This window comes from Melanotaenia boesemani, chromosome 8, assembly GCF_017639745.1.
Source record: "Melanotaenia boesemani isolate fMelBoe1 chromosome 8, fMelBoe1.pri, whole genome shotgun sequence".
NCBI classification, from domain to species: Eukaryota; Metazoa; Chordata; class Actinopteri; order Atheriniformes; family Melanotaeniidae; genus Melanotaenia; species Melanotaenia boesemani.
The window spans coordinates 5,736,790-5,750,257 of record NC_055689.1 but is presented as its reverse complement, the minus strand read 5'-3'; the positions used below and the strand labels follow the sequence as shown (position 1 = coordinate 5,750,257).

Genomic DNA, 13,468 nt, shown 5'->3' with positions numbered 1-13,468 from the left:
CCAGATGCAGGGTTGGAGCCCAGTCTGGATGTGACTCCTCCATCTCATGTGCTCGTTCATCAACAGGGTGGGAAAAGTATACACATTAAGGCAGATTATTATAATCAAGAGGACTGTGAATGCATCAGATGAGACTGTTTGTCAGTCCACCTGATCTAATGTGAGAAACACCCTTATAGGGATTATTAGGAGAATTTGTTAGGCTTTATTCACAGACACAGTGATAAGAATAGCTCTAAAATAGCTCTCATTCTGGCTGGGTTACATCCAGTTTCTCAGAACAGCTCGGTTGAGTGCTGTTTGGGTCCTATTCATTCATCACAAAGTGTTTGAACTAGCCTTCCTTAGCCTGCTTGTTTTGTTGAATGGTGCAAAGTTAAAAACATGCTGAGGAACCTACTGTTAACTGACTTGGACACAGAACAAAATAAGCACAAAATCATCTCATTGAGCGAAATGTTTACACTTACCAGAATAAAAAGGCCTTGAGCATACTTTCAACCAGCTTAATAAATTTACGTCCTTGTGTCTCACGGTGGATATCCACGCCATCTGCCTCCTCCTTGTTACTTCGGACACAACAATCCCTTGTTTTTTTTATTTCCATGTAGGAAAAGAATAAAAAGTTTGTTATTTTTTACCGTCGATCATATGTTTCAACCCACTATGCAACAAGTTCATTCCTTGTCAATTACAGCGCCTCACGAGTGGCCTCCAACAATGGCTATTTTTTCCATCAGCCACCGCAGCGCTAGTGTCGTCACGTTCCCATTCCCTGATCTGAATCAGTAAGAAAAGACTTAAAGCAGAACAGATGCAAACATCCATATTTATTTCTGAACTGTGACAAATACAGTAAAAATGGTAAAACAGTAAGGAAAAAAAATCAAATAAAGTTTGGTCACACCAAACAGTTAATGTTGAATCTGACTGTTTATCCAATAACACATCTACTTAGTGACCCAAAATATTTGGCAGCTATCACACCAGTACTTACTGAAACCAACCAATGAATGGTATTCACAGCAAGGATAACATACATAACTTATTTCATTTACAATATAAATATATGATAACAAGAATTCACAGCATATTCTACAGCCCTATAATCTAATTTAGTTTATTACAGATATAACAATTTAAACAGATTTAAACAAAGAAAAAATTAAGCATAAACACAGGAATATTATGGACCTTTATGTCAGAGGAAGACCAACAATGGTTCTAAAATATACCATCAAATATGCCGAGAAAAGCTTCGTTCTCTTTGCTGCTGGTTTAAAACATACAGTGTATTTTTTGAAGAAGGAGGAAAAGAGAGAGAGGGAAATGGTTTCCATTAATCACAGAAAAAACATTTAGTTAAACCATAGTGATAATTGATATTATCTACTGAGATAAATCTTAAACTGAGCTAAAGTAAAGAATTATAATCATATTTTCTTCTTTCTTACCTCTTGTTGAGAGAAGAGCTGGTGTTGGCTGGGCTGCTTGTGAGAAAGAAGTCCAACCTTCTGGTATCCTGTGACCCATGAGGAGGTTTTGGAGGAGTTTCTGCTGACTTTGCCAGAATCCCCTCTCTGAAAATACCTGTTCTCTGCACCAAGAAGAAGAGATGCAGCCAACATGTGTAACACATAATTTCACTAAGACCATAAATGAAACAACAAACATACAGTTTTAGTCTGAGCTTGATTAAGCTTAACCACTTAACACCTACAACTATATGAAAATAAAACAAATACAGCAAGAATTTATGACAAAATAGTTAAAAGAAAAAAAAATATAATGAAATATTAAATAATAACAATAAACAAATGAAAAAGATAAATAAATAATATAAAAAATACACAAATAATAGTAAATAAAATGAATTAATCAGATAAAAATAAATCATATGCCTTAACCTGCAAGTCAGACACATATACAGTATATGTAAAAGAACGTGGACACACACACCTTTTTATTCCAGTTGAGTGTGACTCTCTCCTGTGGTGTGAAAGTCTTACTGACTGGAGAAGGTCCCACTTTCCTGATTTCAGGACTACCACTTGCTAAAATCAAACTAAAATATAAAAAATGATGGTATTTATCTGTTATTTTGCACACATACTGTTAAAGGTTAAACTTACATCTGACTGATGCCTGGCCTTACCTCGGTGGTGTAATGACAGTGGTCATACAGGGTTTGGCTTGTGAACTAATGAATTCCTGTGCAGATGCAGCAGCATGCCCTGCACAAAACAGAACGTATGTTTGTCAAAACTAATTCAGAGCTTGAGATATAGTCCAAAATAATCATACCGGTTACAAAAAATACTTAAAAACAATCTTGTGCATGTGTTGGAATGAGAAACTAGTGAGAAAAAGTTGACAATCAATGAACAGATTAAACAAACTCTAAGTTCACTTTACCTGAAATGCTTTGTTCAACACTCTGCTGGATCTGAGGTTGAGTTTTACACGGGTCTAATGATGTCTCGCTGGCATGCAGCAAGTTCTCTTCATCAAAGTCCCCCCAGTCATCCCATTCATTTCCGAGATCAAAGCTGACAGCTGGTATTCGGAGAGATGAAGCATGTCTGCAGAGGGCTCCCTGCTCTGACGTTGTGGAGGACCCTTTAGAGTAAGATGAGCTGAGCTGGTTCAGACGCTGTTGGGAGCTTTGGTAGCCTCGACTTGTTTCTGGGATCACCCACACTGGCAAACCTGTGAACAGAAGAATTTGAAAATGATACTTTGCTTTTCACTTTTATAGAATCAAATTCTACTCATATAAGATCTTCTGAAATATGTTGGTGGCTTTTGAATTTCTCTAAAGCAAAGGCTTTAAACCTTAATGCACTGAAGCCCAGTGTTTCTCAAAGGGGGTCCACAAAGCCCTTGGTGTACTGGAGGACACTCCAGGGGAGACGTGAGACAATTATTTTGATTTTGGAGATGCATGTTGATTTGTAAGTTGTACTGAACAAGTAAATTAGTAAATATTAAAATGTGTAAATGTAAATTGATTAAATATTTTTCGTCTGTAGTGACCGAAAGAACGAGATCGCGAATACAAGCGGTCGAAATGAGTTTTCTCCGCAGGGTGGCCGGGCTCTCCCTTAGAGATAGGGTGAGAAGCTCGGTGATCCGGGAGGGGCTCAGAATAGAGCCGCTGCTCCTCCACATCGAGAGGAGCCAGATGAGGTGGCTCGGGCATCTGGTTGGGATGCCTCCTGGACGCCTCCCTGGTGAGGTGTTCCGGGCACGTCCCACCGGAAAGAGGCCCCGGGGAAGACCCAGGACACGCTGGACGTACTACATCTCTCGGCTGGCCTGGGAACGCCTCGGGATTCCTCCGGATGAGCTGGTGAACGTGGCTGGGGAGAGGGAAGTCTGGGTTTCCCTGCTTAGGCAGCTGCCCCCACGACCCGACTCCGGATAAGCGGCAGAAAATGGATGGATGGATGGAAATAAAATAAAAAATAAGTTACATAAGTTAAACATTACTTAAGTAACAGAAATCATGTATATAATAAAATATAATAAATATATATGGATAAAATTTATCAAAATATATAAAACTGATCACTTTCATTAACAAATTTTGAATAAAAGATATAAGAATGATTTTATAAATTACTACATATTTTTATAAAAGTATAAATGTAGATTATATTTGCCTGGTTCTCCCAGATCCAGGTCTGCCTAGCTCCAGGAGAACCCAGGTTTGAGTCCCCGCAGCGCAACAGAGAGGACCCACTGAGAGCCTTTGAGCAAGGCGTTCCCAGCTGCTCCCCGGGCGCCGAAACATGGCAGCCCTCTGCTCTCTAGTAGGTCTAGAGATGGGTCAAACGCAGAGCTGAATTTCCACATTGAAATTAATAAAGTAAAAATTGTTATTATATCTATAACTGAGTCAAAGTATTGTTGAAACTAAACTTTGAAATTTGAAGGATAGTTGAATAAATGTCCATGTTTTATAATTTACTTGTACTTCTTTACAAGTAAATTATCGTCTTTACCTGAAATAAAATAAAGAGAAAAAAGGGAAGTTTTTATTATTTATAGGTTATTATGCTGTTATTTTACTGGTTCGGCCAACTTGAGATGCAATCCAACGAGATCTGAAAAAATATTCTACACGTGGGTCACAACGGTGCAACCACTGCTCTAGCCTATTATCTATGCAAACTATTTTTTACAAATTTTCCACAAAAATTAAGTTCAAAAGGATAAATTTGCAGTCACACATTATTTAATCCATTATTTAGCCCCTAAGTTCACATTTAATGAAGTTTGACCAAATACTTTGTTGCTGAACATGTGGAGCAGCAGAGATGTGAGGAGACTCTGCCATCATCTCGTTTTCATCTTCCACATAGACATCTGGATCTGTAAACAAATCAAAGGGTCTTATTAATGTTAAACCTTTAAAATCATAAGGAACATCTGAAGTTTAGAGTTTGTGCAGCTCGTTTACCTCGATCAGGATTACATAGACAAACTGTGTCTGACAGTTGAGTGCAGTCATCAGCAGTCAGGTCGAACTCTGAAGTGTTATAGTGAGTCACGCCACACCTTCACACCAAATATTACAGAACATAAAGAAATATGAAATGTGGCAGCTGCTAATAAGCCTATTCAAGTCTACGCAATTAAGAATACATTCTTTAAAAAAGCAAAAATGACTTTTTAAAAATGTGTAAATACCAGGAGACAGAGGGAAGTGTTGCTTTGGGTTTGTAAGCAAACTCCTGCATGCTGACAGGTAAAGACTCCTCACTCATTTTCATCTGAGGAATTAAAACAAAGGACTTTAAACAGCTCAGAAGTACATAAAAATGGAAGCTTTGGTAATTATATTTGCCATTTTGTGCAGTAGTAATCGCATCTTATGTCAGTGACTCGTCAGTTTCTGCAGATCTAACAGCTGTGATGTGCAGATCAGGTTAGTTTTATATCACACAACCTGAGCAAGGCAACACTTTAAAAAGGTCCAAATTGTTATGAAAATAAGATGCAAGGTACAAGGAGTCAAAATCTTGCTCACCTTGAGTCGTTTGACAGGGGTCTGTACAAGTGTGTCACACCTGCTTCTCAGGTCACTCAGGTAGGATGAGAAAGTGGATTCTTGGTTGGCTGATCTCCGTCCCACAGTTACACCTACTTTACCTGAAGAGGCGACACAAACTGTTCATGTAAGAGCTCTGACTGAAGGAAAAAGACCAACACGAACTACTGCAGAGCTTGACACTTCAATTCAAGCCCTGATACGCAGTGAAAGACGGATACTCACAACAGTCATGAGCACACTGATTCTTATTCTTGCAGAAGTGGTTGCACTGTCTTCTGCTGCCTGAATCTGATTGAGGACAAGGGAAGAAGTCAAGCATCTGCCTCAATATAAACAATCACACATTGTGGTATCAACAAAATCGGTGGAAGCAAGCAAACTACAGTATGTTGCCTTCGTCTTTAATGAGCAGTTCCTTCTCCTTCTGAGCTGCAGCCTGATTTGTAGACTGTAGGGTCAGGGCAGAGCGATGATGTCTCTGTGCGGGAGGAAGGTCCGTTATGTTGTATGGAAAGTCAGTCCCAAACTTCCTGGCTGCAGAGTAGTACACTGTGAAGCTCTGCTGGATGTCCAATCCCACTGCAGAAGAGGAAAAGGCCCAAATCTACAGTTTAACAATTCTACAACTAATAACTGTGGAATTTAGCCATTTAGTTTGTTTTGTTTTGTTTTTCATGCGACCGTCCAAACATGTTGCTGTGGTTTACCATATTCTGAGCTAATGAGATGGACGCTGATTTTCTCTCCTTTCGATGCCTTTGTCACATCTATCTTTTTCGACCAGGAACCACACTTCAGCAGCAACGAGTCCCTGCAAACAAAAAACAAAAGTCTCTGTTCCGAATTAAGGACTCTTCACAGAAAACAAATACTAAAAAACCTTCAGAACACGGGCCATTTTTCCCCTCACATGAGTCTCTGCAGGAAGACTACGCTGTTGTCAGAGTTGCCAATGATCAGAGAGACATAGTGATGGTCTGGAGCCGTTCTCCTGCACAGCAGTTGTACTTGGTTTTTCAGGTTTACCTTCACCACGATCTCCGCGGTGGCACTGCTGTACCGAGGAAGCTACAGCGTACAACAAACAACAGAGCTTTAGTTCACTACAGATGTGGCATACATCTGTGCAGTAGCCAAAATCCTAACCTGGCTTCCAAATGAGACAAAATTCATGACAAAAAATATTTTCTCCTGTGGGCTCATAATCTGGCTTTCTCATAAAAGCTAAACTATAGTTTTCAGATTTTAGGATGATTTTAGGGAGTCAAGACCATTCAGATATGAAAAATGTGCAGGAAAAATGTTTGATCTATTTTCAGTTAAGAAAATAAATGTTCTTTTTTAAAATTAACTCATTTTTATTGCTTTTTGTTTCAATTTTTTCTGTTTTCAGAGCTTGACATGACCTGATTTTGTGAAAGAAAGAAAATAATAAACAGCAATGTAATAAAATGTCATATCAAATAGTGTTTAAACAATATATTATGTAAAAAAACATGATATGTTACACACAATAAGAGCTAATCAACTAAATAAAAATAAATGTTTGCTATGATATTCACCTGCTCTACAGTGATTTCATACTTTGGGAGATGAACTACAGATTCTCTGATTAGGTTTCCAAACGGTGGATGTCTGTTGAGAATCTGAATAGAGGAAACAGGGTTTTCCAAGGTTAAATCTGACTGTTATAGCTGGACTTATCTTGCATTTGACCATCTGTTTCTGCAGGTAAGGCTGAACATAAACACAAAACTTTCAACAAAGTGATTTAATTACCAATAATTTATGATTTCTAATCAGCAGATTTAACAAAACTACAAGGTTAGGGACGTACTGCCATAGCAGAGTTTAAAAAAACAGGAGCAGATGTTTTAGGTGGTGAAACTTTCTTCAAAAGGACTTTTTACAACAAAAACTGAAAATAACACAAAAAAATGTTGAATTTTAAATCCAAATGATTCAAAGAAGTTTATGAAGAGAAATTAGACAGACTGACCAGTTCCAGTTCTCTGGCATTAGTTTCCTCTATTTTACTGAAAGTAGTGAGTCCAGCGTTCACCATCGCAGTTGACAAAGTCTGACCTAAAATCACAGTGTTAGTTTCAAATAGTGACACAGGCATTTCTGGTGGATGGAATATAGTAGGTTTACTGGCAGATAAAGAAACCACTAGTAATGTAGTCCTATTTTATGCTATATGGATACAGTAAATAGGTAAATACTAGCTAAATATTATGTTTCTATTTTCTTATTTATGTGTGCTTAAGCCGAGAGACTCGTTGTACTTGCATAATGACAATAAAGATCTTGAATCTAAATCTTGAATCTTAAATATTATTATCCACCTATCTTCTCCAGCTGTTTGGAAACAAAGGGTGAATCTTCCCAGATTTTGGCTCTAAAGCACTTTGCCAGGATCAGGGAGTTGAGCAGAGCAGAAAAAACTGTCTTGGATCCCTGACTCAGAAACTCTGACAAGCCTGTTGGAATCACAACACAACTTCAAGTTTTGTAAAAAAAAAAAAAAAATGCAGGGTTGATGTATTTCTGTCATTAGTCATTGACACACATACATTTACTGATACGCATCCCGATCCTGAAGATCTTTGTTGTGTCCTGTGTTAGTCCAAAGTCTTGAAGTGAGATGGAGCCCAACTGAGCCTGAATCAAGCTGCAGGATAAAAAATATGAATCACATGTATGTCACTGTGCCCTGCGGTGGACTGGAGACCTGTCCAGGGTGTAGCTGCCTCTCACCGGCTAAATGCTGGGATAGCCTCCAGCTTCCCTGAAGTGGACTAAGAGGTGTAGAAAATGGATGAATGGAAGTACGTCATTGTGTATGTGTAATATATCATTTGTAAACTGTGTAAACCACTTTGTGCGTAACTTTTGTTTAAATATCCAGAAAATACACACACAAAATAGATGTATAACACACAAATCACAAAAATGCACAAATAATAATATTTTACATACAATGTTTTTACCTTTAACCTCACAAATGTAATAGTTTTGTGTTAAAAAAGGCTCCTAGATGTAAATAATTAAATGTGTGTAGGAATCGTTTGATACACACGGACAAAAAGGATTTTACACACAGATCAGTTCACAATGCACAAGGGATTTTTAGACTCTTTTAACGTTTCTGGGAGCATCACAAGATGCTTTTACACAGAAAAGCGTTCACACCAGTTTAACCAGAGCCGAGGTGGGAGCTTTAATACACTGAAATTAAAGACTAACATCCTGATATTTCGTCCTGGTTAAACTCCGTTATAAGCTGTGAGGCTCCCAGCAGTACCCCTTGTGCACGAAACAATTACATATGTGAGGATGAAGGTAAAAAAAATTGTGTGTAAAATTTTAATCTTTGAGGATTTTTTTATTTGTAATGTGTAAATTTATTTTGGGTGCATATTTTCTGGATGTGCATTTAATCGTACACTTACCAGTTACACACAAAATGGTTTACGCAGTTTACAAATCATGTATTACACACACACAATGATGCTGAGTCTCTATCATGCATGCGCAGTGGGCAGTCTACAGTAAAACCACTAGGATGTCAGTAATATACAGAATAACTCACCAGTTTATTTTCATCTCACTGGTTTTGATCTTTCCCTCAAGAGGAAATCTGAAAAGTACATACAAATTTAACTTACAGTGTCTCGTGTTTTTCTAAATCATTTTGTCTACAGTTAAAAATGGATGTGATGAAGATGAAGCTGCTGATGCTGATGTAAATGTCTCTGACCTGATGGTGCTCCTGTTCTTGTCCCTGTTCAAAGTGTTTAAAGCTTTCTTCTCGTTCATTCTCAGCTGGATGTCGCTGAACTCTCTGCTCTTTGACACCAGCTTGATCTGCCCACAGAAACAATTTTGATCTGGATGCACACACTGCAATCAAACCAACTTTATTTATACAGTACCTTTCAAACATAAATGAACCACAAAATGTTTCCCTCAAAAAATCAACTTGTAAATACAAATATTATTCATAGTACTAAAAGAAGAAATAAAAATAAATAAAAACACAAGAATTAAAGCAGGTGATCAATTCTGGATGTGATGAATGCATGAATCAATTTTCTGCATTGCTTTGGAATAAGATGCTTCTGATCTTGGAAATGTTGTGCAGGTAAAAAAAACATTGCTCCAGAAATTCATTTATATTCATTCCTACATTCTTTTATATGTAAAGAAAAAAAGTCCTGGTCAAACATTTTCCTAATTTTAGTACTGGGAGCCACAGTAATACAACCTAGAGAAGCATGTGTGAGACCGAAAACAACCTCAGCTTTATCTGAATCCTGGTTTTGGTGCTTCAGCAGCTGATTGGTTTGCTCAGCATTAATGGATAAATACAGGTGGGTGAAATCAGTATTACAAAGGAAATGAATATAATATTTCTAGTGCAACACAATGCTTTATGTCGTACAGCGTATAAAAACTAAAAAGTAGGGCTGTCAAATGATTATAGTTTTAATCAGACTGATGACAGAAAGAGCAAGCCAAACATTTTGTATTAACTGACCTTCACTTTGGTTTTTCTTTTTACATCAGATGATCATTTTAGATGTAATAATCAGTTTAATATTACATAAAACCTAGACCTTTAAAATCACCAGTTCTCATTTGTCCCACACTTTTCCTGGCCTTTTCCCACACTCTCAAATCCATCCATAGAGTCAGCCAGCTCATCGTGTTCCAGCTTTCCTCATTCATTTTCCAGTTCTGCTGGTTTGAGTTTTTTTCTTTTCAGTTAAACATGAACAAGAAGTTTTTACTTTTTTCCACAAAGCAAGTTCCCATGATGAAAAACACATCTAATCCTTAAAAATAAAACATCCATTGCTAAATTGCTACATTTTCCTGAGCTAAACAATTACTTTATATGAACTGACTTGTTTAAACACTGTTAATACAAACTGGACAGCTGTGTTTTAATTGGATCACAATGAACTGGCTTGAATTGATCATGTCTGTGAAGTGCCTTGAGATGACTTTGTTGTGAATTGGGGCTTTACAAATTAAGCTAAACTTAAAACTGACTACTTATAACATGACTAGTATGACTGACTGTTGTTTTCTACTTCATAGAACATGATTTAAAAAAATTATTAATGATATACATACAATTATTCCCATATTAACATTACAAAATGTTGATGTTCCTCAAATTCATTAGTAAAGTAAACCTACCAGATCAGACAGAGTTTCAGTCCCAGCCAGTCCACAGAACTGTTTCATGGTGTCAAAGGCAACGCAGTATCTAGCCATCAGCCTTCCAGCCTCTGTCAGGAACAAGAAAAGCACCATTTTACCAATAATAATAATAATAATAATAATAAAAAAAATAAAAAATAATAATAACAATAATAATAATAATAATAATAATAAAAAATAAAAAATAATAATAATAATAACAATAATAATAATAATAATAATTAAAAAAAAAAAATAATAATAATAATAATAACAATAATAATAATAATAGTAATAATAATAATAGAGTCCAGTCATTCATTTACACTAATAACATACCTGTTGGTTTGATGTTGATGTCTTCATCCATGCTGATCAAATCAATAGAAGACAGAGCGTTCAGGTTCTTTAGACATAGCTCTACAAAATAAACAAACGTAAACGTAAACAGAGGAATAATGTTAACAGTATGTGAGCGTTCATACTAGCAACGTGCTAGTCCAGCAGGAGAGACAGTTGGTACTCACCTTGCAGTTTTCCTTCGATACCACATCTGTCCAAGCTGGCAGAGAAACCTAAAAAGAAAAATAAAGAAAGAAATGAAGAGCTGACCACAGACATTTAGCTACACCACACAGGGCAGCCACTAATGCTGGCATGTGACTTTGTTTGATTTGGGTTTGGGGTTCACCATAGTGTGTGGGGTTCTTCAAGGCTCTGATGTAGAGGAAGGTGTTGCGTATCCAGTCCAGAGCCATGTTGACATTGCTAATGGTGTGGAGAACAATCTCAGCATTCAGGTGCTCCACTAGGTGTCCATGTAAGCTTGGGATACAGATTATACTGTTAGCTCATGTACAACAGTATTATTTCTCTTTACTGTATTAGTTAATGTGGGGAAAATTGACAGATTAAGCAAAGCGAAAGAGAAACAAGGCTGTCACAGTACTACCTGCTCTCAATGATCTCTATCCCATTCATAAGTTTCATGTACTTGTCTCTGGTTTGAGCCTTGGTCATAATCACTGCAGTGGCCGATGTGTCAAACTACAGGAGAGCAGAAAGTACATTTTTATTGGTATGAATATTTATAAACATCTATAACTGAAATTCCATCAAACCAATTGTAATTGATTCCATCTCTCAAGGCAAATTAAATAGAGGTGGTTCACACTTATACAGGGCTCTAAATTAATACCTGCCTGCCTGCCAAATGCAGGTTAAAAATAAATGTGGTGGGTATAAATAAAAATTCACTAGCCATTTTGGTAGGTCATGAATTAGAGACGCATTTTTGAAGCAAACGAGAAGAGTCGACTCCCGTCTGCAGAGCTCAATCTTTAGCCGGTGCTGCTCGGCAGGCAAGCGGAGGACTTAGATAAACACACCGAATGGCCAATCACGTGCCAAAGAATGCAAAAGAATTCATTTTAAGATTTTTTTATTTTGTTTTTTATTTGTTTAACACAGTTTAACCACTGTGTTTCATGACAACACAGTTCACTGACGTCTCATCTGCCCCTTCGCTGGGTGCTGCGTGTGTGTGTGGAGTCGTTTACGAGCTGCTACCTGAAACAGAAATGTGGTGGCAGTCGGATCATGGAGACAACTAGTATGGTTAGTAAGTGGTTAGTAAGTTGCTTTGTTCCTTGCTGGAAAACACAATGATGAGAGCAGCGTTGTGCAGAAACGAATTTAAAAAACCACGTTCATTGAACATGTTCGTTTGTATTTGCAAATAAAGAATTTTGTGAGGTCCAGCAACAGTCACTGCTTACATTTGCCCTGCACTTCACCTACGTCACACTACGTTACCCATGATGCACTGCGCCAGTACAGTCCTGCTTTAAAAAAGTTCAGGTGGAAAAAGAGGCGCTGCAGACGCTGCTTATGGTTATTTACAGGAATATTACATAATGTCGAATTAAATTTTACATTTCTGAACAAATTATGTCCATATGCACTTAAAAATCAAATTAGAATGTCAGCTTCATTAACTTTTAACTTGAAAAGAAACGTGGAGTTGAAGCATCTGTTCAGTGAAAGAAGATATCTATAATCTTTCTACACTTTGCAGCAATATTTTCTTGCTTTAAATTTAGGGAAGAGGTAAGCTAAGAATAGCTGTTTAACAAAAATAAACTTCTGTTACACTGAAAAAGTTATTTTTGGTCCTTTCTCCACACATTTGTTCCATGTGCAGATCTATTTTGTATGGTAGTATTTAAGATCAAGTATAACTGATCTCAGTGCAAGAAACACTTTCATTATTTTTTCCCCAAGTCAAGCTTTTCGTTCTCTCTTCTAACCTAAAGTAAATAAATGAACTGAACTTTGAACTAACTGAAAATTGAAATGGTGAACTCTTAACGTGAAATATTCATATTAACCAGTAAGAACTGAACTTAGAACTAGTTCATGAAACTGTGATTGGCCGGTAATTTTATGGAATTCGGAGCTCTTGTGTACATGAGCGCTTCTAACCAATGTCTTCAAATGATTGAGGTTTATTACAAATTCAAAGACATCAGTACGCCGCGGTGAGTTATACTCTCGGATGCTGTGCCCATCCAGCCTAACAGTCATTGGTATTCCTTCATGTATAAGGCAATAATAGGTCAGCAAGATCATTTGTTGCTTTTGTCCAGGATTTTATCCACTTTGCATCTTTTAAATGCTGGTTTAATTGATTTCTTTTGAATCTTAAGAGTTCTTGAGGCCGATACCACTACGTGCACCTGTTTTATACAATCTGTAAATGTAATATTTCGTCTTCATATCTGTTTATTTGTTTAACTGTGTAATTTTGTAACTGTGTTGCATTTGTTGTTGCCTAGCTTGACTAGGTCTCCCTTAAAAAAAAGGTTTGTGATCTTAATGAGATTTTCCCGGTTAAATAAAGCTCAGATTAAAAAAACGGATATTGTGTTCTTACCTGGGGTCGTCCGGCTCGGCCTATCATCTGCAGCATGTCAGCTTCGCTGTACTCCTCACAGGAGCCCGCAACATACTGCATTGTGGACTTAATCACCACCAGGTGAGCTGGCAGGTTTACACCCATGGCCAGAGTCCTGGTAGTAACTGGGGGAGCAAAAAGATCCAGACAGCACTAATTCAGCCTCTATGCAATAAAATAAAACCTTAATTTAGAATATACCAGCATATTGCAAGGTTTTCTTTATTTTTTTCTTTTGC

The 13,468-nt window shown here is 37.3% G+C and overlaps 1 protein-coding gene across 2 annotated transcripts in view; it reads right to left on the bottom strand.

The window, feature by feature from the left end:
• Nucleotides 1-817: 817 nt before the first annotated feature.
• hfm1 (helicase for meiosis 1) overlaps nt 818-13,468 on the bottom strand; it is a 25,437-nt gene continuing 12,786 nt past the window's right edge. For both annotated transcript variants that reach the window (XM_041991565.1, XM_041991564.1), the window contains exons 16-40: nt 13,209-13,354; nt 11,226-11,320; nt 10,965-11,098; nt 10,801-10,848; nt 10,613-10,693; nt 10,271-10,362; nt 8,823-8,929; nt 8,655-8,702; nt 7,636-7,733; nt 7,408-7,542; nt 7,059-7,144; nt 6,622-6,705; nt 5,970-6,127; nt 5,767-5,870; nt 5,453-5,638; nt 5,282-5,347; nt 5,036-5,157; nt 4,696-4,778; nt 4,466-4,563; nt 4,294-4,377; nt 2,416-2,709; nt 2,156-2,234; nt 1,960-2,065; nt 1,455-1,597; nt 818-1,273 (exon numbers count right to left, since the gene is read on the bottom strand). In XM_041991565.1, the coding sequence (XP_041847499.1) occupies nt 1,225-1,273; nt 1,455-1,597; nt 1,960-2,065; nt 2,156-2,234; nt 2,416-2,709; nt 4,294-4,377; nt 4,466-4,563; nt 4,696-4,778; nt 5,036-5,157; nt 5,282-5,347; nt 5,453-5,638; nt 5,767-5,870; nt 5,970-6,127; nt 6,622-6,705; nt 7,059-7,144; nt 7,408-7,542; nt 7,636-7,733; nt 8,655-8,702; nt 8,823-8,929; nt 10,271-10,362; nt 10,613-10,693; nt 10,801-10,848; nt 10,965-11,098; nt 11,226-11,320; nt 13,209-13,354 (2,726 nt within the window). In that variant the 3' untranslated portion in view covers nt 818-1,224. The remainder of the gene's footprint in view (nt 1,274-1,454; nt 1,598-1,959; nt 2,066-2,155; nt 2,235-2,415; nt 2,710-4,293; nt 4,378-4,465; nt 4,564-4,695; nt 4,779-5,035; nt 5,158-5,281; nt 5,348-5,452; nt 5,639-5,766; nt 5,871-5,969; nt 6,128-6,621; nt 6,706-7,058; nt 7,145-7,407; nt 7,543-7,635; nt 7,734-8,654; nt 8,703-8,822; nt 8,930-10,270; nt 10,363-10,612; nt 10,694-10,800; nt 10,849-10,964; nt 11,099-11,225; nt 11,321-13,208; nt 13,355-13,468) is intronic.